Raw genomic sequence first — 24,529 nt, 5'->3', positions numbered from 1 at the left:
ACATAGCACGTATTTGGTGAAAAAGTAAACGAGAGAAAAATAATTGTAATTTTCCTAAGAACATGGGGGTGGTGGTGGTGCAATAATGATTTGGCAGCTATTTTTTTCTCCTGGGCATGCATTTATTTGAGACCAAGCTACTAAAAAATGAGCGTTTGCATTAATCCTTAATTACTGTGCCATTTCTCCTAGAGCAGCCTTAGCAACAGGAGCAGGGTCCAGAGCAGTCCCTCTGCGCTGCTCCTGCAGCCCAGCCCAGCAGACACAGTCTCCGAGAACAAGACCCACAGATAAAGCAGCTGTGTGCGCCTGACCCCAGCATGAAGCATCACCTGGGCGCAGGGTGCGCTCACCTGGGGAAACCCAGTGTAGCTGGGGGAGCAGCCCTGATGAGCAGCAGCCACCAGCTAACTCCCACCCCTCTGAATTCAGCGGGGTTTTGTCCTCTGCCTCCCTGGAGCAGAATAAAGCCCTTACCAAGCTCCTCACCAGGCTGCCAGAGGCACTGGTGCTGTTCTCACTAGCTCAGAAATCAGAGATGGAAAAAGATCAGCCAGGTCACCCCATCCCTCCCCTGGCCAGAGTATTCCCGCAGAGCTTTTTCTATTCAGACCCAAGTGCCTCATAGCAACAAAAACCTGAAGTGCATGAATCATACTGAAAGGGAGCAGAGCTGATCAACAGCAGCGACCGGCATAACGCAGGGACAAAAAACCCTCTCCGGATTTGCAGGAAAACATCCTTCCCGCCCCAGCCCCCACTATTTTTTTTTTTTTTTTTATGTCCGTTTCTAAAAACTGCAGGGCCCAATCCCATGGTTTTTAGTAGAAAAGCTTATGCCGTAGTTACTCACCGGCAAATGCCCTAGAAGAGGTGTAATGCTGTCAGACACGTAGATGATGCTCCCACCTGTGGTTACTGCGATGATGAAGCCATCTAATGCCTAAGGAAAACATACAAGCGGAGAGTGCTTTAGGAGGAAAGAGGGGTGTAAACAGCGTGTCTCGCTGCATGTTGATCAAAACTGTTTTACTTCAGCGCCGTGTGGTTATTGAGTCGTAGGAATGTTATCTCAAGTTGCAGAACAGTAATTCTCTGATTTTACAGTCTGATTTAACTTTTACAACGTTCTTTGTAGTCTAGTAAAACCTACTATTGAAGCAACAAAGGGCTCACAGGAACATTTCATGTCTCAGTTTTTAAATTAATCACACATTTTAATAATGCAAAATGACTAAGACTGGATCCCTTGGAAGTTATTAAAATGAACATTTGAGCTCTGTGTAAATATCAAAGGACGATGAAAGGATGCAGCCCTATCTCAAAATGGTAGTTCTCTGCAAAACCCATAAATCTCAGTTTGTATTAATGTAACGTTGTATATGGCTGGGCTTTCATGTAAGTAAAAGCAATGCAAATGATCAAATAATCCTTAGCCTGCCTTTTAATTGAGTGATTTATTTTAAAGGTCATGGTATTGGATTACTCATTCAAAGAGAAATTCCCCGTTCTGCAGAGCTTCTTCCTTGCTTAGGTCCCACCTTGCAGTAAGCGCTCTCACACCCAGGACTGCAGTGAGTGACAGCGCTCTGCACGGCAATGCTTTCACTTCAAAATTAGTTTTTTCTTTATTCTGAGCCACCAGGATTTGAGCTAAATCTTGTTCAAATTTAAATCTAGGTAGACTTCCAGATCTCGAGCTACATCTCAGAGCAGAATCGCACTCCCCCCCAAAAATAAAAATAAAAAATCAAAGGCAATATTAGGTGATATCAAAACTTTCCCATTGCAGTTAAGGAGTCACAGGTGAAGATCCCAGTGCCTTCAGGTGGAGCAGGTCTGTGTCCTTTCTGTTGGTTTGCTGGTGGCCCCAGAGTTGGTGTTGACTATCACAGCTGAGCAGTAGTTCAGCTATAAGCTATAAGCTTATAGCTTATATGAGTTTATATGAGCTATAAGCTAAGCGCCATAAGCACGATTGAAGCAGAAGAGGGTTCGGGTATGCTCCAGAGGAAATACCTGTTCCTAAGACAGGTGTATTGCCCGGCTGGGTTGGCATGGAGTTACAAAACCTGCCCGTGAATCCAGGAATCCCTCCAAGCAGGGCTAACAGTTGATCCTGCGAGCCGCAGAGCATCCTGCTCCCCCGCTGACTTCAATAAGGGCAGGAATTCGGAGAACACTAGAAACGCTAATTGTTTCGTAAAAAAAGGAAAGCACAAAGCCTTGAATAGAGACACAAACATATGTTCCTTTTTCCAGAGAATGCTGAGCACCCGCAACTATTTAAGTCAATGGGAATCTGCTGGTGCTACAATCCTTTGAAAAGCAGGTCAATAACTTATACCCCAGCAGAAGAGTGTGTGTTTAGCATCTCTGAAAACCCTCCAGCTGCTATAGTTAGTTTTATTTTGTTAATCTAAGTGCACAGGATATGTTTTTTTTTTTTCTTTAGTATAGTATATTCAAGCTGTTTTCTAAAAAGCATGGTAGCTGTTAACCCATAGAAGAGAGCAGTGGTTTCACAAGGCAGCTGGATTGTGCATGTTACTATGGTGAAGGTTTTTCTTTCTTTCTTTCTTTTTCCTTTTTTTTTTTTTTAAATCAAGTCTTTATTTCATATCCAATGCAAATTATACAAAGTGACTCACATCAGAATTCTGTGGTAAAATCAAGTTAATGTATGCGTACATAATTTTATTTTTATTTACTTGCAACTAGTCCTTCCAACACTAAGACGTCAGATCTCTCATCAGAGATTTCACTACTGCAACAGTTGTAGATGGACAAACAGATCCTAGTACCCACTCCTATACAATCTGATGACAGCCTTTTCATGGAGGAAGAAAACGCTGTTTTCAGGAAAGCTGCTGTATTATTACTGTGGTTAAATATGCTTTGATTCTTTTGAATCAACGCTTGAAAAATTCCTTCCCATTTTTAATAACAGGACAGGAAAAACTTCAAGCAGTCTTGTCCAAATGCTAATAAAATAAGATTAGAGGAAAGGCAAAAAGAAGAAGCAAATAATGAACAGCTGGCTCAACAGGACATCCCAATACTCAATGTTATCATGAAGGGCATAGAAAATCACAGTCATAAGAAGGTGGCTTATAAACTAGGAAACTAAAAGCAAGTGTTTTACTCTAAAACTGTGTGGAATCAAAAGTCAAGAGATTTGCCATTGTCTTGCTTTCTGAGGGAGATGTTTTAATGCCAACTGAAGGAGTGATGTATATCAGGTTCGTGTGCACTGAAATGGGAGTCAGCGGTTGTGGGTGCAGCGTGAGCAAAGCATCCCTCAGCCCTGAACCTGGGTGTCCCATCACCGCCAAATGCAATGGCTGAGGGAGGGGGCTCGGCAACCTCTGCCTGTTTTGGATGGGAGATGATCATTGTTGAAGAAGGTTCTGGCTGTTACCAGGAGCGAAAAATACATTTTAGCAGCTCATTTGCATTTCATCTCGAACGTGCATAAACGCCATTGAGTCACCTCCCTTCAAATCACAGCTAGTGTTAAAAGCACCTATGGTGTAATTTAAAGATAATTTAAAACCTATCATTGCAAAATAACCCTGCTCCCTATTAGAATAAAAAGTGTTTGATAAGGGCCTGGAAATTCGTTACAGAGGTAGTATTAACCGCATCGAGCCAGCAGGAGCTGTCAGTTTTTATCTGGTTGGACAGCACCTAGCACTAAAAGGACGTGACACTGCTGCTTTTTAGGTGCTACTCTTGCATAAATATTAGGCAATAATAATGCATTACGAGTACAGGAGAAAAACTGCCGCCTGCCCTTTCCCTCACCTCTAGTTGTAAAAAACAAAATGTAAAGTGTGCTTTGAATCCCCCTTCTGGATTGCATTTCTTGGAGCCCCATCTGCACCTCTGCAGGCCGCGGCAGCACGGTGCAATGGCGCTGCTGGTACAAGGGTCAAAAGCAACATCATGTGCCAACTCTAACCCCTGGCTGACGTGACGGCTTTTCTTGATGGTCAAGTACCTGGATAACTGAAACTTGCCCTCTTGGAACTGCCAACCACACTTTGTTCCACAACGGCTAGACAAAATGAGCAAAGCTACACGCATGCTCACCTCCAACATCAGCTGGGTGAATTCTTCGTTGCTGAGGAATGAAGGCTTCCAGTCCTGCTGAATTTCAGAAATCTCCGTCTGTGCCGAGACTTCTAGACAAATAAAACATTTCATTTTTTTTTAAATTCAAAGAAAATTATATCTTGCAAGACTATATGTAAATTGCTGAAAGGATAGAAATCACCTCTATATTCAAAAATTGCAGTTTTCAAGTACAGGTTTTGCATACAGAGTGAGAGAATAATGACTGTCTAAGCTGGGCCCAAATCTGAAGCATTTTCTCTGTTTTTACCCAACTCGGCTTGAACTGACTTCTGTGGGAGGTTGTATTCACCTAGCCATTGGCCTCTATCAGCATTATTTAGGGATTGATCAAAAGATAAAAACAGTTTGCAGAAAATTAAAATTAAGACAAGGATTGGCATATGCCAAATTGGTATTTACAATTTGATTTTTCCAGATTAGGATGCCAGAGAGCTAGAGTTCAGCCTGCAGCTACTGTACCAAATGAGAAGCAGCAGGAAACCTCATTCAGAGAAGCCCCAAAGCTTCATAACCCCAAACAGCAAATTAATTTCTCCATTCTCCAAAATACATGTGATATCTGGGTGTTGGTGCCAGCCTTGCATGGTGCTGCTGCCCCACTCTCTACTGTGGAGAAGGGATGGAGCACCAGTGTGTCATCTCAAATCCTGTCTGGAGGGGGTCTCCTGTACTCATGCCCTTATGGGCATCCTCCATGTCCTCCGTGAGCTCATGGAGGATGCCCACGAGGATGACCCAGCTGTCGGCCAAGCCTGGCCAGCAGCAGCCAGTGGACGCCTAGTGCCTGAGAGCTTTCCATGGAGGAGTGTGGGCACGCCGGCGTGACACATCATGTGTTTGCAGTGAAACCTGGCACCGTACCAGGGAGAGCTGGGTGCACTGTGGTAAGCCGTTTCCTCCAAAAAAACAGTGACTTGTGTTAGCTTTACCCAAGCAAGGCATTACCAGACTTGTCAGACGACGTTATGGGGGCAGATATTATAATTTAGGGAGGCTGGCACGGGTTTCGTTCACTGCTCACTCTGCTTCTCCAAAAGTGCTTCCTCATTCAGCGCTAGTAGTGAGGGGATGCTGAGAGCAGCCTGTCTTCTCCTTTCAGTGCCGCCTGCTAATTAATCCTATTGATTAACACTTACAGAGCATGTAATACCCAATGCTCCCTATTCTGAGCACACAGGCAAACTGGCCGGAGAAACGAAAGTGGCTCAATGATATTAAAGATGGTAAATTTATAACAGTGCCTGTGCATGTCATCCCCTAGAAATAAACGAAAGCCTTCGTCTGAGCTTTCTGAGTGGAGATGCAGCTTGTTCAGCTCGCTTTCTGTGCTGCTGGGGGCTGTCACGGGTAGCACAGCGGCTCGGCACTGTTGGGATGGTTTTACAGGGAGATTTCAAAACCAGACAAAGGAAAAAGAGTGATCAGCTCCTGTAGGACTTTTATTATGTAGTCTCAAAATAGAGGATGCTTTCGGCAGGGCCATAGCTTGGAAAAGCTGATATACACAAAACATCAGCTGCTGGAAGAATTGCTGGAGATTTGGGAGATTCTGTGGATTATGAAGAAAGAGACTGTTTACGAAACAAAAAAATCTAAAAATCGACCTGTTCCTCTGTTATAACTAAAATCTTGGTTTAGCCTACTAAGTGAAAGGGAAATATGACTGAATAAACCAGATCCAAACTATTCTGAAGATAATCAACTTTAAACTGTGATGCTTTGTATTACATTGTGTGACTACTAATCTAGTTTAAAAATAGACAATATTTACTGTTTCTAGCAAGTGCACAAAACCAGTCATAGTTTGACCCAATTGCTGTGGAAGGATTTGTGACTGTTAGATTTCTTTTACCTAGTTGTTCTTCTAGAAATGAAGTGCCTTTTGGCATAAATTATTTAGGCTATCAGCTGCACTTTTCTACAATGTTTCAAGCCTTGTGTGATTGTTCTTTGCCTGGCTCTTCTAATTGAACATATTCACATTTTCCTTTACTCTGCCCTGGGCAGCTAAAAAAAAAAAAAGATATGTTATTACTGTCTCTTTTTAATAGGTATATACAATTATCGGACTTTGAGATGTCCCAGTCATGCCCTCCCATATAAAATCACCTAGTCTATGGCAAAAATAAAATCATTTAAAGAGAAACTTTGCTCTAACAACAGAATCACTATAATTATTTCCTCAGTAAGTTTGACATTTGCGACTCCATTATGTTGGGAGTCATGATACAAGAGTTTTTATGTTCTCTTCCATTTCCCCCGGAGCATCTCCAGGGTGGGAGATGCCCGATGAGCAAAGGCAAGCCAGCTGATGCTGATGAGAACCTTCTCTGCTTTGAGGGACCAGGGACATTCCCCGCAGTCACCTGCTGAAACCTTATCTTCTTCCTCAAGGGAGCAGAGCAAGAGGGCCCCATTTTAAACCAGTGCCCTGATTTATAAGGAAGAAGCACTTCAGCTGTTTTTTTTTTGTTTGTTTGTTTTTGTTTTTTTTTCTGCTGGAAGATGTTAATGCATCAGGGAGCCTGCTGCATGTGCTTCTCAGACCTACTGGAAACTAGACCAAAGGGATTAGAGCAGGAGGGGCAGAAATGTCCTCTGCGGTGAGGGTGCTTTCTAAGACACTTCACTGTCACTGCTCTGTGCATTTTAAAATAAGCTCCTGGTTTTCCAAGGCCAAACTTGACCATTGCAACTGCACAGTGCGCAAATGATGTGAGATAGCTTTCTGCTTGGGCAAGCCAGGTAAAGCATGTCAGCTACCTATGCATGCAATTTGCTGACACTGACTTCAAAAAACTGGGGCTTTTCTGGTCTGAATCTTCTGCTGTCTGTGGAAGTTGAGTCCCACACAGTCCACTGAGGAGCAGGGGGCTGATCAGATTGCTTCCTGGCACTTTTATCTGGAGAAGCTGAGGTGAATGCTTTGTTCTGCTCAATATGGCTATTTTCAAGGAAGGCAATCTCCCCTCTGACCCCAGACCCCTCTTCCCAAAGCATCTCTCTTCTTCACATATGCTGCAGGGCATTGCTGCCTCAGTTCCTGACATTTGTCCCCTCCCCTAGCAGGCTGAGAGCCATTCTCAACTAACGAGCAGCCGAAGAGATAGATTTGGGCAGCACTGTGCCTGCAAATTATCTTTTTAGAAGCTATGAGATAGAAAAATATATACCTTACATTGGCACTTTTAGGCCCCTCGAGCCATTTTGATAATCACTGAAGAAAACAATATTGTAATGCCGTTTGGCAAGTGCGTGACGAGCTGCAGTAACTCTTACCATTGTGTTTCTGCAGAAAGCCAATGACTTTTTCCAGCACAGTAGTTTTGTCCATTTTGCGGGTGTTGCCTGGAAGCATGGAGCTGAGCTCTTTGATGAGAACATTGAACTGATCACGCCTCTTCTTCTCAGACTTGTTACGCGAAGCCCTGTAGACAGGGAAAAAAAAAAAAAAAAAAAAAAAAGATGAGCAGAGAGAAGAAAAATCCTCATGCACCTCCTCTTTGCAATGTACACACATGGAAATTAGCTTGCTGCGTGCCTCACCATGTGAAGATCTACACTGGCCTCTAGCAAAGCTGCAGAGACAAGTAGGAGGCAACGGTTCCCACCTCCTGCTCTTGTCTCCAGGCCCCTTTTAGAGCCTAGCAGAGAGATGCTCGCCCCTCTGTGCTGCCTCTGGATGCTGTTTGGACAAGCCTATCAGGTCAGCATTAGGCCTGCAGGTGAAGGAGCTCTGTCTGTCTCCTGGGCACACACAGCATCTTGAAAGTCCACACAAAGCAAGAGGAAAGAGGGCTGCTCCAACACTATCAGCTGGGTAAACCATTCATAAAGGAGAAGAGTGGAGATTGATTAAAATGTGGGGCATACCCATCTGTGCAGTTTTAAGAAAGAGAGAGAGAGACACCAGTCCTGCAGCTCAGCCACTGCACTGGAAAGGGGTCCACCTAGAGCAACCTGCCTGCTTTGCACAGGTCCTCTGTCTACGTCTAAGTTGGGTTATGGAGAGCCATGGGGCTGTTGCCTCCGAGTCATTCAGATCAAGGACCTCAGCAGAGGCTGCTGCAGCTGCCAGCTGGTTCATGTGCCACCTAGCTCAGTCTCCTTTCCAAGGTCGTGAGGGCAAGGATGTGTATCCAGACCTGGGGGCTCAGAAGTGCTAGCAGGGGTCCCCTTCTTGCCCATGTCTGCGTGGCACTGGGCAAATTGCTTACGGTCATGATGGCCCGACTCCTTAGGTGTAAAATGGGGACTCTGCAACTTTCTCTGCCAGTCCTGACTGTTTTGATTGCTGACTCCTCAGAGAAAGCCTACGTCTGCTGCTGTATTTCAAGAGCTCATAGAAAGAAAGGACCCGACTTCATCTGGGGTGTTTTGGCACCTTCATAATATTATCATTAATCTGTTGATCATCTTTTCAGCTTTTTCAGTGCTCTTTTTTATTATTTTTTCTTTTTATTTTTTCTTTTTAAATATATATATCAAGCTATACACAAGGGAAGGTTTCTGAATGGTCCCTATGAATACAACAATCCCTCTACGTGGAGGGTATCTCCTGGACTTCTGTAGCCATGCAAAAATAGAAATAAATATGACCCAGAAGGTTTGTTTGTTCTTCTGAAAGGTCCTCAAGCAGACAATATTTGCTTTGCTAGTTACATAAAGATCTAAAAATCTGGTTGCATGTAGGCAGGAAAGAAAAGCCAAGAGGTCGGTTCTCCTTCTGAGTGTCTTGGTCCCAGTTAAATCTGCTGTACCTTGTAAGGAGCTCTGCACACATGCTGGTGAAAATCAGAGCAGAATTTAGCCCGGCATTTACGTCCCCCCAAGGACCAGTATGGCAATAAACATTTTCAGCAGAGAAATCACTGCAGAGGCTTCTGGATGTTACTACTGACAGAGGGGTAATTTTTGTTTGTCTTGCTCTCAACCCTGAACACACTTGTAGATGCACTGGATAGAAGCCAATACTTGATTATTTTACAGCATGGAACACAAGAGATTGGGTGGATGCTGCCTGACTGATTCCAGCCTGCTCTTATTACAGCGCAAAAGGCTGTCAGAACAAGATGTGAAAAGCTCCATCCTTATCCTATTTCTGTACAGTTCAAGGGGACTTAAAGAACATCAACATTTTGCTTCCTCATAATTCAATCCTCAGTTCATTTTAAGCTCAAAGGGTCTTGATCCTCCTAAAAATAAAATAAAGCACCAACCATCTATAGGGAAAATGTTGCTTTGCCAAAATATAAAGATGCCTTGACAGAAATGTAAAGTATCTATTTTTAACACTTGACTTTTTATTCACAAAGGAAATAAAAAACCTCCTCTAGTGGAAATAACTCTACCAAGATCTGAATCGATGATCGCAGTTAAATTTAAAAAAGAGAAAAAAACCACAATTAGGTCATCTAAACTATCCCTGTACAGTTGTAAATGCTTTTGTTCAGTCCAGTTGTAAATGTCTTAAATAATGCAGTTTTCAACACTTCCCTTGGAAGATTATTCCCTCGCCTTGTTTACTTCACTGCTAGGGCATATCATTTACAGTAAGCCAAAACAGTCTGTGTCTTAATTCCATACTGTTTGTCCCAGTTCTCCTCCCTCCTCGCTACTCCAAAAAAATATATGGCATATCCAAGGGGAAGAAGGAGACACGGTATGAATAAAATCTGGATTTTTAGCGAATACAGCTAAAGGCAATACAGGACAGCTTGAATTCAGAAAGATCAAAACCACCAATTTAAAATGTGTTCTCAATAGCCATTTTTATTCTTGTATGTTTGCTGCTTATTGTCTTAAAGAGAGGCTGATACTTGTTGACTAGTAGCTGTTGCACTACGCTGATTTACAATGAAATGTGACTTTACACTAAATTTCACATTCCTCTTTGCTGTCCAATGGGTTATATAATTAGAAATGAATAGAATAGAATAGAATAGAATAGAATAGAATAGAATAGAATAGAATAGAATAGAATAGGATGTTCTAAACATCTTGAAGAGGTCTTCAATGCTGCCAAGTTTGGGGCCATCATATCCACATTTTAGTGTTTGGAATGAGGTTAGGGAGTCAGGCAGCACAGAACAGGGCTCAAAATAACCAGTATCCTGAAGGAAGAGCTGTGCAGCTCAGCCAAATATGAAACACTTGGCCCAGAGGTGAGAATGCAGATGCCTGTCCTCGGGAGAGGATGGCCACTCTTCTCAGCATGGGCGGGATGTCTGGGTAATACAGACTGTATGTGCCAATAAACTGAAGCTGATAGCAAATGGGGGGAGCTACTCACACTTCTCACTTGAGATACCCAGCTCCTGGCCTGGGACCACCCTCAGTGAGTTACGTCCAGAAAATTCCAGTCTCACCTACTTTTTACTCAAGAAATGGAAGAAGAGAGCAATTTTCCTTGCATTTTTTTTGCCCCCTCTTGTCTTTCTCCACTTAGAGGAACCCATTCCTCATGCTGAATAGAATAAAACAGACTCTGTTTCCCCTACATCGCAGACGAGATGAGAGCCCCTAGTTTTTAGAGCACAACAGAATAATGTTCAGCCACTGGCTTCTCCCATGTCTGACTTTCTTTAAAGCTTTGGAAGAAAACATTGCAGCTTTTAAAAGAATCTTAATGGTTCTAGTATACTATAGTAACTTTAGACTGTTGTGAAGCCTCTCATGATTTTAAACATAATTTCCAATTCAGATTTATTTCTAAATACCAAAATGTACTTAAATTATGATCTAAAGAAGTGATTTCCCCTTTACATTTTAAAAGTTATATATATTTTTTATTCTACCTTGGAGGAGACCTGCCCCAGGGCACGACAAAAATTCCCTCCTCGAACAAGCGGCACGAAAATCACACCAGATGGTGATGACAATCGCCGATCGTGAGGATATGCCTTATCCTATTTTTGTCCTCTCCGTATTCATTTAGCGCATTTTTTCCTCAACAATGCTAATATCTTGAAAACGGGCAGGACTTAAGTGTGCCAAGCGGTGATGCTTGATTGCAGGAGTTGGCTGCCTCCTGCTCACCACCTCCTTGACCCCAGGTGCCCGCACCAGCATCCTACACTCCTTGGGGCCCCGTGCACTCTCTATCGGCCACTGTTGGGCCAGGAGCATGCACAAATTAGAGGTAGGAGCAAAGGAGAGCAGTTAAGCTTGGTAGCGGCGTGTGCTGACCTATATTGGTGAGAAAAAGCTGCAGGGAGGGAAGAAGCGGAGAAGGAATCAAAGGAGATGAAACTGGATCAACTAGTTGTGCCTGGACTGGAAATACTCTCATTAGGGGGAACAAAGGGAAAAAAGGCATGCAGCCGACGGCTCCCTCTCAAGCAATTGGACTGTGGGCTGCAGTATTGATAATGCTTCCAGAAAAAAAAAAATAAAAATAAAAAATCAACAACCACAAATGCTTCCAAACAGCTTTAGTGACACTGCAGATGCCAGCCAGATTGGATAGTTATTAGCGTTTGTTTGCCACGGTTCTTCTGCCTTGAAGCACACCCTTCCCCTGCCCACAAAGTGCTCACAACAATTTCCTGCCCACGGATCAGCTGGGACTTTATCCTGGAGTGAAGAAGAGATGTGAATAAATGTTTCTGCCACTTTAGGGCTGACACAGCACTTTGAAAGGTCTTTATCTGGTAGGAAAGTAACTTCTGGGTGTTTTCATCACTGTTAGATAAGCATTGCTGAATAAATGACCATCATATTATATAAAAAAAAACACATTTTTAAAGTTACTTGTCTTTTGCAAGATGTTTCTTATAAAAAACAACCAAAACCAACACACATTTTACACACTCTGGGAGCTAGGATGATGTGCCATAGCAGCAGGAGTATGTTGTTGGTTCTTCAATCCTTGTGGTCTGCAGTACTGTGAAAAAAAACGATCAATGCCTTTGCTTTTTTGACAATTTCTGCAGGAAACATTGCTAAGTTATTTTCCTCTTACAGGGTAGCCAGGAATAGGAATCTGTGATATGGCAATTTTTCAAGTTGCGCTTGGCTTTCTTTTCCTCTCTCTTTTTGATTAATTGATTACGGATAAAACAGCTTCTGCAGCAACAAACACTATTAAGCTCTCCATGAGTTAAACAGAGTTATAAAAGAAGAAGTGCTCACCTCTTTGCCCTGTCTTTCTCATCTTCATCCATTAGATTGTCTAAGCAGTTTTTTCTGTTGAAGGAATGCAAGAATCGTTATGAATCGTCATGTTGTTAGCTCTACTTGCAGGTTAATCTCAGTCATGCTATTCCATTTTAATAACAGAGTGATGATATCCAGGTCAGATAAATGTGTCAGCAGTGCTCTGTGCCACAGTCCTTGGTTTTAAGGAACATCCATCGCAGATAACATTATTCCTCAGCATCACGCTAGCTGTAGGGGCTGCAGCCAGGGATGAAGGCTCCCAGGCACAACACTGTGCGCCAGCACAGTACAAAAACAGACATTTCTTGGGGGATTTTCAGTGTCAAGGTTACTTCCTGCCAGCTTGCAGGCCAGATGAACCCCAGGGTGTGAGCAAGTTGAGGAGGCAGTTTCAGCCCTCCCACGTTCCCCAAAAACGGACGGGCTGGACTGGTACAGAGCCTGGGGGGGCTGAGCAGACCCGGTGCCCTGAGGAGGAGGAGGAGGCTGCATGTTTCCTCCAGCCCCTCACCGCATCTCACACCTCTGCCACAGCACAGGAGCTGCAATCCTGCTGCATCCCACACAAATATTTTCCGAATGGGCAGCACAATGCTGCTGTGAGCCCTGGGCATGGTCAAAGCATCATTTCCAAAGTGACGGTGTAGCAGCGTGCCATGATAATGCTCGTTTTCAAAAACCAGATTTTCATTTAATGTTTCCTCAAAATGTAGGACATAAAGAAAATTGAAGGGGGGAGGAGGGAAGTTAATTGCCGTGCATTATTTAAGTCCATGGTATTTTCCACATATGAGTCACACAGGAATTTGCCTGTTTAAGGAATGTTTTATTAAAAAACAGGAGTGAAAAGTTATCGATGCTAAGAACAGTGGATAAATTCCCTCCTTCTGTCAGTGGCTCTTTTACAGTCATGTTCCACCTGCTTATTACTCAACAGTTAGCTAAGAACATGCAACTACCCTGTAATTTTTTATCAAATATAAGAGGAATGAAAAATTAAAGCTACAGGTCAGTGATTGGAGGGTAAAGCTAGTGCTTCACAAGACTCAATGTGCTGACAGAGGAGCATAAATAGAAAATATGAAGGCTGAAGGAATCCTGTTATACAGAACAAAATAAAAAATAACACCATGTAGTTTTTTTTTTTTTTTCCAAATACTTCTTCGACTTGAAAACAGGCAAGTCAGCCATATAGCAATCTATATTTTAGACTAGGAATGTGTATAGACCCAGTTAAATTTGTCATAAAAATCCAATATCATTTTACAAATGCTATAGGTGATTATTCCCCCAGCCGAAGAGTTGGGCTGCTAGCCCAACAAGTGAGTTTTCAAATAATTCAGGAAAAAGTGTAATGACAAATTCAGTGTTTTTTATTGCTATTTGCTCACATACTGAAATGGAAATGTTCAGTTATGTTATCTGAGAGTAATGAAAGCATCAGTAGTATGTTAAAGGGTGGCACTTAGGATTTTGTTATCTTTCTTTGCTAGACCTTAGCTCAAAACGCTCCATAGCATGCATTCCTGTTGAATGCAGGATATGACATGTGAGGTGGGGCAGCGTCAGCAGAGGAAGCCGCTTTCTGTGAATCACCGAAGATCTTCCTCTGAGGCCCTTCTATTTGCAACAGATTCCCAGCAGAAAGCAGGAATACAGGGACCAGAGCTCTGGGTGGCTCTGAGTAGGGTTGGGGGCAGATGGGGCACTCGGGAGCGATGCTGCTCAGCCCTATCTGTTTCCACCAGGCATGGCAGACCTATGGAAAGAGGCTTCCTGCAGCTGCACTCCACAAACTGTCAAGGAATTGCACTGGGGGGAAGCCTCTACCCTTACCAGGGAGCAACAGGTCTAACTGGTCTGTTCTGCCAGGGATTTGGCTAGATCTGTACAGCAATGCATGGCCGGCTTCCAGTAAACAAGGTTTCTCACTGACTGACATGAAATTCTGGACCTGCTGTGCTGTTGCTAGTGTTAGACAATATTTAATTGTCATTTCACTTCTGTTTGCTCACACGGCAAAATCTCCAGAGCATTGTAAGCATCGCTAGCAGTGTTTGCCAGTACATATGTACCATATGAAATTAAAACTGCTCTCAATAAAATAGATCCGGCAGAATGTACAACTGCTGCAAACCAGTGCTGTCACACCTCTCCTGAGCCTGATAAGATGCTGGCTAACACCAGGAGGAGGAACCCATGCCATGGAGCTCAAGAATGCGCTTAGGGCAGCCTGCTTGCTTCGCATTATCTTCCCAGTCCTGGAGCCAGCAGGGTCCCAAGTGGCAAGCTGGGAATCTCCTCTTTCATCCCTGTCAGTGCCTGGCTGAGCAGGCAATGCTGGCTCCCTGCAGTGACGGAGGAGGCAGCGAATTCCAGGGCCCGCTGCCACGCTTCCCCTGCAAAGGCATGACATAAAAAACAAGTAGCACCAGGATTTCATAAAACAGTCCTTTCATGCAAACAGAGGATTAGAAAACCTACAGGTAATGGCACCACATTACCTAACTCCTGCCAACAGAGTGTTTAACAGTGACATTTATGTTTGGGGCTTCATCAGTAGCATCATCATTATCAACAAAGAGTGAAGAAGCTATCAGTCCTGAAGTTGGGAAACACCTGAAAGAAGGAGAAAGCTCACATACTCCTACCATGACAGCGCTCAGACAAACAGACACACAGAAAGACACACACCCACAAGCAGAGCAAACCAAACCAACGACAAGTTTTTCAGCTGTTGCCTGAAGTGCTCCTCAGACAACTTCCTACCATCAAAAGAGCTTAATTTTAAGAAGTAGGAATGTACAGCATGAGAAACAAGGCAGGCAATAAAGGCCATCATCACATCTGGGACATCTGGATGGGCTGATGGCTGGGCCCCTTCTGTACAGAAACATGTATAGAAATACTTTATTTCATATGTCTTCCTTTTTGGGATATTTTTTCTCTGTTTTTCATGATGAGTGCTTCTTCAGCTAGCGGGGAAATGTGGCATTCTGGAAACAAAAGAATGGCTAAAACTCTTAAACCATGCACCCCTGGCTTAGTTATCAGATGGGGAATTACAGCACGAACATCTCCCCCCCATTCATACAATGAAGAGTTGCTTGGGGAAGGATTAATTCAAGCATGGTGCCAGCTTACTCCGGGGACTCCCCAGAAGAAAGGCTGCATGTGTTTGTTTTGATACAGCCTATTCCCAGTGGACACAGAGCTTGCACTGTAAAATTCTTCTGGCCCCAATCACCTCATGCTGCACTGGAAACATGGCTTTTAGTGAGTTAAACTATCATTCTCCTGTGTCAGGGATATTGGTTTCCCTCCTTACTGTCCTACTGCTCATGAGAATACACCATAAAATGACTGACACTCAAATGCAAGTAAGCAGCTATTGATTTCCCAATAAGTTGCCACGTGGTCAGCTAATCTCAGCTCCTGCAAATCAGCCTGACATTTAACAAGAATTTTCAATCACCTTTGTTTAACTCAGCTGAAGGCAATCTCTCTGTTGACGATGACGAAGACAGAGACGTAAATCTCCTTTGCTGGGGGGGCAAAGAGAAAGACTAGCACATGGGAAGGAAATAGAGACAGGCAAGAAGTGACTATCTGAACATTTAAAATGTCTTGTTCTACGTTTCTTTAACATGTATGAAGCACTCAGACAACCCACCATGAGGGTTATGGTGGGTACACACACAGGAAGGATTTGTATCAAATCAGAATAAATTGAGACATTCACAGGCACATCAAACTTATATGCACCCCTCCACATTTATTTTTCATATGTAAACCTCTGAGCTGTTACAAGAACATGCTAGGGCCTATAGCTAAATACAGCACAATCCCACCCATCCCCAAACTGATTTATGAAAATGCAAACAGAGTAACCTGAAGAAAACTTAAGAAAATAATAATAAAAAACCCTCTCTCCCTATGATATACATTGTTATTTGAGAAGGGACTGTGCCTTTTGAGTGGAAGAAAGGCAGTCTGCAGTTACAAGAGGTCATGTTATGCTGCAATTGTTACGGGAATCGCTGTTTTTATGAGCGAAGGAGAAATCCAGTATCATGGTGTCTACCTTTAGAGTTATGATTGCTTTTGTCTGACAGTGTGCAGCTCAGTCTTCGTGCCTTCAGTGGTTTACTACATTTTGTTTATACTAGAGAAGAGGTTGTTTATAAGTTTCCCAAAAAGGTACAGGACAGAAAGAAAAAAAGAAGAAAACTTTTTGAAAAGATAAACTTCATGAAACTCATGCGCTTCTCCATGTTTCATACACATTTTCACCGAATCTTTAGCTGGTGCCTGGCTTAAAGCAAAACAGACGTTAAAAAAATAGTCCAAATGTAGACAATGAAAATGATGTAATTTGACAGAAATTAATGCTCTGCTCTTCTGAGCTGGGGCTGGCAGGAGACTGCTCACAGGTAATGCAACTGAGTGTTACGAGATTATAATGAGAAGTAAAAGCTCATAATGTACTCTGGTTTTATCCATTACATTTTTCCCATTTAGTGGGAAAAGGTATCCTTTTCTGAATGTCAGGAGTGTTGCACCTATTTCTGTGAGCTTCCCCCCACTACCCTGGTGGTGCTTAGATTTTGGGGGTGTGCAGCACATGAATCCCTATGGCCATGGCATGATTCACATCTGTTTGAGCCAGGAGTAACGCTGCCAATGCCAGCAGCAAGGCATGCAAGGAGGGCAGCTGGGGTGAGCGCGAAGCGCCCTTTATCTCTAGCTTGTGAGCAAGGCGTAAAGTTTGTGCAGAGCCTGACGTCTCTGACAGAGATCAGTACATGCATGCTCGTTATCTTCCTTGTTATGATCGTTACCGAATGGTGAAAGCCACTCAGACTTCAGTGAGCAGGCTAAGTGAATCCCCGGGTTCAACCCCGCTCCGCTCTCCCCTCACACGGCTGCAAAGAGAAAGGCAAACAAATTAAACTAACATTAATCAGCAAAGACTGCCATCTGTATAACTCCGAGCATTTCTCTGCGTGCCTGTCCCCTTCCAGCAATGCTAAACAGGATTAGCCTTCCGTGGGCGGATGGGAAAAGTAGGTCAGTTTGGTAACATTGCTGCGTGCGATGAGCGGAGGACGTGATTGTAATGGTCTGCTCGCAGCTCGCTCTCCTGCGGAGTGGGACCTGGGCTCGTCGTGGGGCACACGGTCCTCAGGAGGGAAAGCCTGTTTGTCTAGGGAGAAGGACAGCACCCTTATAGAAGGACAACACATTTATAGAAATGGGGGCTTTGCAAAAAATGGACAGTGCATTGGATTTGATGTGTGTTTTAACAAGGAAACCAAGGCATGGGGCAGTTAAAGGCTAAATTACTACTAGTTCGGCATATGCATATTTCCCTCTTCTTATAAAACTGTGCAGAGTCAGGCAGTGTGTTACCACCATAAGTGTAGGAAAAATGAGTCATTTTTTAGAAAAAGGGGGTGCACAGCCAAACATTTGTCGAAGATTGTGCTCAGGCAAAGTGGCACTGGATGGTAAATCATCGAGCGGAGGTATTGTCTTTCTGTGTTGACTTTATTGGGTGTGTAGGGATGGTGTCAGGAGAGCCAAAGCTCACCTTGACGCTTGCAGGGAACATCAACGGCAACAAGAAGAGCTTGTTCTGCTACACCAGTAGTAAAAGGTTGAACAAGGAAAGACGGTTACAGAACTGGAGTGGTGGGTGGATTAGTGAAAGCAAACAGGTATGTCTGAGGTACCTATGCCTTCTTTGTCCTTGCCTTCACCAGCAAGGTCAGCCAGGCCTATGTGTTTGAGGCAGGGCCATGGAGGAGCAGAAGAACCAGCAATGATGAGGGAACTCGAGGGAGCTTGAGGAAATTTGCCCCATACAAGTTGGGGGGGGCCTGGTGGTCAGCCTCCACTGGTGCTGGCGGAGCTGGTGGTGTCCTCAACTGGGCTGATTTCTCTCATCTTTGAGAGGCTGTGGAGACTAGGGGAGGTCCCTGATGACTGGAGAAAGGCAGATATGCCCATCCTTCAAACAAACAAAAAAACACTAATGGATTTACCAAGTGTAAATCATGCCTGAGCAACTTGATTGCCTGCTATAACTGACAGGATCTGAAGATGGAGACAGAGCGGTCTATGTCATTTATGTTGGCTTCATGCTCAAAGGCAGGGCTGCTATCAGGGGACACAGGATGGTAGGCCCTGAAGCACTTGCCCCGTGAGGAGAGGATGGGGGAGTTGGGCTGGTTCAGTCTGGACAAGAGATGGCTTTGGGGCATCTAACAGGCCCCTAGTTCCTACAAGGAGTCAATGAGGAGCTACAACCAGGCTCTTCATGGTGGTACAGGGTGGGAGAGCAAGAAATAATGAGCATAAATTGAAAGAAGAGAAGAGAAACTTCTCCTCATGAGGACAACCCGGCAGTGGAGCAGGCTGCCCAGAGAGGCTGTGCTGTCCCAGTCCTTGGAGGTTGTCAAGACCTGACGGGACAGCCCTGTGCAATCTGTCCTGACCTCAGAGCTGCCCTGCTTTGAGCAGGAGGTTGGACTGGACTCTACCTGAGGTCCCTTTCAACCTGAACTGTCCTGCGATTCTGGATCTACTGAGCTGGCTACCACCTGGAACATCCTCAGTGTATTAGTCCCCCTGAATAAGTTCCTATAAAACATATGTTCCAGAAATCTATTTTAATATGTTTTTGCTCTTCTGTGCTACAAATAGCTTGTGCACTGTCTCCCCTACACTGACATCTCTCCTGCTTCATAAACCTGGCATCTAGGAGAAAAAAATGTGAGATACACATCTTAACATTGCATGTCTGTATGTCATGTGTCTGTCATGTCATTTTTAGACATCGATTTAAAAGAATACTCACTTTATAATAGAATTACAAAAGAAAAAAAAATGAAGAAAAAGGCCTCTCATGAGAACAGCCCTTGACTGAAAAAAAAATTATTTTTCTCTCTCTCTACTTCTCATGTTCTTAATCTGTTTTAGGTATTTATAAAACTTTAATCCTCACAGTATCAAAAGTCCCAAATGTACAAAGACTTCAGCATGTACTTAATTCTACACTGCTATAAGAAGAACCCTCATGGATGTGTATCTTTGCAAAATCCAGGCCTAAATGTAGAGGTAGATCTGCACAGATTATTTTGCAATAAATAAAACTACAAAAATAAATAAATAAAGCCCTGAGACCTTCCCTTGAAAATGGACTCAGTTATAAAATATTCTCAGTTGTAAAAATCTGTTAAAGTTTATTTGCTTCTGCAAATATTTAAGTAGAATAATATAACATTTGACCTATGATCTTCTGATGGTCAAACGCTCAGCCAAAGCAGGCAAACTGGCAGAATACATGGGTATAACACTAAAGATTTATTTGTCAAAATCTCAAGGATTGTTGTTTTGTTTGGCATGAACTACCTGAGAAAAACTAACACAAGCAGAAAATCAGCCTTTTTCGATGGGTCTGTTGTCAAAGTTGCTGTCTTTTCTTTTTTTATTATTATTATTTTTTTATTTTTTTTTATTTTTTTTTTCCACCAGCAATAGCCTTGACAAGATCTTTTTAATCTTTTCCATCCAATTAAACAGGCTACAGTTGTAGTACAGTGTAAAGCAAAATATCCAGGAGCTGAAATAGGATGGTCTCATCCCTCCTAATTTTTTGTTTGTTTGTTAACTATGTAGGGATGGCTCTCAAAAAAACAAATTACTCTTCTGTTAAAGGCTCTGGGCCTAGGTGTAATTTTACTTACAGAGGATAAATTTACTCCAGAAGAGAATTCTGAACCTGTGACAGCACTGTCAAAATTTACACTGGTTACGATGGTGTCCCCTCTGCACATAAGATGATGAACTATGAGGCCACTTGTTTCTGTGGAGATTTCAGAAAGAAAGGGGAAAATACACCAGAAACTAAACATGAAATCCAATTTCTTTCTAGGCTTAGGTGTCTAACCTCATGTAGCAGCTCCCTCTCCACTGAGCAGGACTTGTGGTGAAGGGTTGTCCTCTCTTGGTGGCCTTGTCTTCTCCCTACCCTGATAGCACCTTGCTTGCTTTCCAAACCATCAAAAACCAGTGGAGCCATCTCCATGAGGCGGAGACTAGGACTCAAGGCAGGCAGTGAGTGTTCTCCTTGGCCTCAACCTCATGGACATCCCAGCCTGGTGACACCCACGGGGACTCAGCTGCTCTGCCATTGATGGGGGCTGGAGGTGGGAGGCATGTGGCAAAACCACCACTGCAGAGAGCATGCAGGAAGCAACAGCTTCCCTGCCCTGTGTCAATGCAAAGCTGTGGCCTAAATCTGCTGCTGTACAGGGGAAAAATATCCCTGCATAATATGAAGAAATAAATACAGATATCAACACCAATAATCCCATCACTTTTGTGTTAACAGCTTGATAACATATCTGCTTATAACTCACACACTGCACTAAATTTTCTGCTCTGTAGTAACCATCATATTCCTGTCAGCAGAACTAAATATTTAATCATCTGGGGAGATGAATCATGAAAAGCTGTTTGGGGGAGATATTTTTAAATGGACGATTTGTTGTAATTTAATTTTGAAAACTTGCTGTCTCTCTCTTCTCTCGGGAGGGACCTTGTAAGCCTGTGACCATACAGGCTATTGCCCTGTACCGCCTGCTGTCTCCCTTGCAGGTGATCCATGTAATCTGACGGGTTTTAAGGTCATCTCTGACAAGACCAAGCTCAGTCTGGCTGGGCACTGCTAAGCCTAGAGATACAGAGAGGCCAGAGACACACGCTCTGCCTGGTCGCATGGACCTTGTAGCTGGATACACTCCAGTTGCAGTCCCATAGTTTCATGCCCAAGTCCGTAAGCCTGCTGAGAGTTCAGACACAGCATCAGACCAAGGTTGCATCCATGTTCTACACCATCACCTGCCTTTGTGACCTTAAGCCTCTCCTACCACGGGCTGAGCCATGCTCCAGCCCCAGTGCCAGCATGTCCCCAACGATGTGCCAAGCACCGCTGTTCTCAGCCTGCTCCTGCTACCAGCGGTTCCCATTTCTACACCGATAAAGTTTCTCCAGCGTGATGCAAAATTCAAATCAGGTTTTACAAAATGAATCTCTGAGGAAAAGGGATAATTATTAAAGGGCTTCATTAGTGCTTTGCAATCTTAATTATGATAATTATATTTTTGTAGCTAATATAACCGAACTCCTGCTTTTAAATCCCATTAATAAGCATTTTTAATCCTTCTCCTACTGGGCCAACAAAACCATAATGTTGAACTCTATATTTACACAGGGCACTACTTAATAAAAATGATGCACTGTTTATTTAGGGCTTCCATTCCCTTTTATCTGCACTTTGAACACGTGCCTTCTCCCAGGACGCAAGGAATAAAGGAGAGCAGTAAAGATGAACTCAGCAGCTTGGGCTCAGTTTCTCTTCCTGGCAATGAGAGAGCAGGTGAGCACCTCCATGGATGGAGCATCCACAGCTTCTCTGGGCAGCCTGTTCCAGTGCCTCACCACCCTCTGAGTGAAAAATCAGAGGAGTTCAGATACCACGGGGAGCCCACCTGGACCTTGCTGGCAACCACATCCATCCCACTGCCCTTCACTTTCCATGGTGCCTCTGCAAGGAGCCAGTTTAGCCCTGCCTGTGCCTGGCCTGGATCAAGTTCTTCAACCAGCATGCTCTGAAATGCCTCACCTCTTCCATGAAAGCAGCTGGCATTGGCCAGCATCAGCAAGCCAGATGCACTGCAGGGGTATGATTTAATACTGAAGCCTGATACACCTATTTCGTCTTCTTTCATTAAGCTGTGGGTCTTAATTGATGGTCAGAGCCAGGGGAAAAGGTGGCAGCTGGAGGGGAAGGGTCAAAAGAAATCTCAGTAAAATAGGAATGCCTAAGTCCACAAACCATTCATCCAGTGCGTGAGCTGGAAGAGGCACCTACCCACCCAGCTGCTGGAAATCTTGCAAGGTGCCAGCAAGTGACACCAGTATAAATGGCCTTTTCTGAGTGCAGTTTATAATCCCTGATAGAGGAGAATTTGCTGTGTCCTACATTATAAACCACCCACTACCACCCAGTTGCAATGGACTAGCGGATTTTTTTTTATGTCCGATTGCAGCCAAATATTTTACAGTTACTGACACAGAGTAAAAGATCAAAGGTGGAACAGCATGCAAATTCAGATATCTCAATAAAGAAATGAAAACAATAAAGCATGTATTAAATATTATCTGCCCATTAATCTCTGGAGTAAATTCAGAAAACTAATTAAAAGCTTCTACACAGATAAATGATAAGCTTCTTTATTCAATGAGCTCAACATATGAACAAACAGAGGTTTGTGTTGATATCATCGTTATTAGCAATTGCATTAAAGCAAATGATTTTTGCTGTGCTACTGGGAATACAGTGATTTAAAAAACAAAATGTTAAGAGATGAAAAATTCAAATCTTCTCTGTACTGAACATATCACATTTCCTGTTCTTTTTTAATTTTGGGGGTGGGTAATGATAACTCTTATGGGTCAGCATGACAAACAAAAACAATCAAAAAAACCCTCAAACCAAACACAAACAAGACAAAGAAGAGAAAAGACTGAAGCCTGTGCAGAACCAGCAAAAATCTCTGCATAATCATTCTACGGTGGAAGGCCAGCTTTATTGGGCAACCTTGCCTTCCTGCATGGGAAATTTTCTAATTCATCAAACCTTACTGCACCTCGCGTCTCTTTTCCTGCTACCGGCTTCACCACTGGCAGGGGATTTTGTCTGAATTTTGTCGGGAGGTTTTGTCTCCTCAACCGTAATTGATAGATGTTCTATTTTTGTGGTGGAACAGCTCTGCCTTGCGTGACGTGGCATTGCAGTGCTGCATAGGGAGCTTGCAAGGCAGTCAGCGTTGCTCTCCCGGGGTGCTCAGGGCATAGCCCCCCTTCCAGGCAGCTCTTCTGGGGGGTGCGACTTGGGAAAGGGGGGTCCTGAGCGACACTCAGGACTCGAATACACAATTCGAGTTGTGTACAGGTCAAGTTGTGTATTCAATATATACACAGAGCCTGAAATAATTAATTTAAATACATAGCTAGTCCTGAATCAGGTTATTTAGGATCAGTCAAAATGGCTTCAGAAGCTGTGACATCCTCCTGTGGATCCTATACATGGAAATACCTTGGAAGAATTGATTTTGCATTCCAGTGTCCCTGTGCTGCTTAGCATAAAAACAGCTTTAAATTGATGAAATGGGAATGAGAGCAAACTATAACTGCTTTTGTTTATATTTTTTCATACTCAAGCATCTCCCTACTTCATATTGTATATTAAACTCTCGCTATCGACTAAAATGAAATCGAGGTTTCAAAATGTCTCAGCCTAATGTCCTCTTGAACACAGGCTAAATGCAAGACATAGTCCAGAGAGTGTAAAGTGCATTTAAATTTTAGCATATTCACTCAACTGCTGTGTTTCAGAAACACAGAAGCCATTAAAAGCCCCATAACAAAGCATCAAATTATGCCTCTGCCAGATATTAACTTTGAAAAGAAAGAATAAAGGCACTCTGAAAACCATAGTGAAACAGCAATATGCTGATTCACCTCATGCTCATGTACTGTGAAAGTTAGAATTGCAAAATAATATATCTTTTCTGTGCCAAATGGTAGGAAAGCATGTTTTGGCTACAATGGGTGCTTTTTTTTTTTTTTTTTTTTTTTTTTTTTTTTTTTTTTTTTCCATTCTGAATGTACATTTACCCTTTCCACTTCTAGGAAAATCTGCTGTCAGAATGACAGGGTGATGTATTACTTTATTTGTCATCTGTGTCAAATATTCATACAGACACACTAAGAACGTGTCCCAAAAAGCCTGAGTCGTTGCACACTGCTACACATCACTCTTAATTACCAGGGGTAAAAAACATGAGGGGGGGAAAATGACACAATTCTAGATCTCTACTCATGCTGAATCACATTTTGGTTCAAACACAGTGCTGTGGCCATTACTGGAGCACCACAGATGGAAAAAATAGGACTTGAACCTTCGATACACCATGAGTTTTGCAGGTAATCTAAAAAAAAAATCAGAATTAACTACTATACAGAAAGGAAGGTACTTTACAGTGTATCTATTCTGCTGTGACTTCAGCTCTTGTCAGCATACCTGATCCGGCTTTGAACAATCAGTGAGGCAGGAAGGTGGCTCAGTGTAGGTCTGCTGGCTTACATATTTACGCAG

The 24,529-nt window shown here is 43.2% G+C and overlaps 1 protein-coding gene across 5 annotated transcripts in view; it reads right to left on the bottom strand.

The window, feature by feature from the left end:
* Window positions 1-24,529, bottom strand: part of NPAS2 (neuronal PAS domain protein 2) — a 98,788-nt gene that overhangs the window by 39,250 nt on the left and 35,009 nt on the right. For all 5 annotated transcript variants that reach the window (XM_040535870.1, XM_040535880.1, XM_040535902.1 and 2 more), the window contains 4 exons: window positions 12,274-12,327; window positions 7,420-7,568; window positions 4,096-4,187; window positions 854-943 (listed from right to left, as the gene is read on the bottom strand). In XM_040535870.1, the coding sequence (XP_040391804.1) occupies window positions 854-943; window positions 4,096-4,187; window positions 7,420-7,568; window positions 12,274-12,327 (385 nt within the window). The remainder of the gene's footprint in view (window positions 1-853; window positions 944-4,095; window positions 4,188-7,419; window positions 7,569-12,273; window positions 12,328-24,529) is intronic.

Source organism: Cygnus olor, chromosome 1 (assembly GCF_009769625.2).
Source record: "Cygnus olor isolate bCygOlo1 chromosome 1, bCygOlo1.pri.v2, whole genome shotgun sequence".
In the NCBI taxonomy this organism is placed as follows: Eukaryota; Metazoa; Chordata; class Aves; order Anseriformes; family Anatidae; genus Cygnus; species Cygnus olor.
Note: the sequence above shows the minus strand (reverse complement) of the source record. Positions and strands in the feature narration are given on the sequence as shown.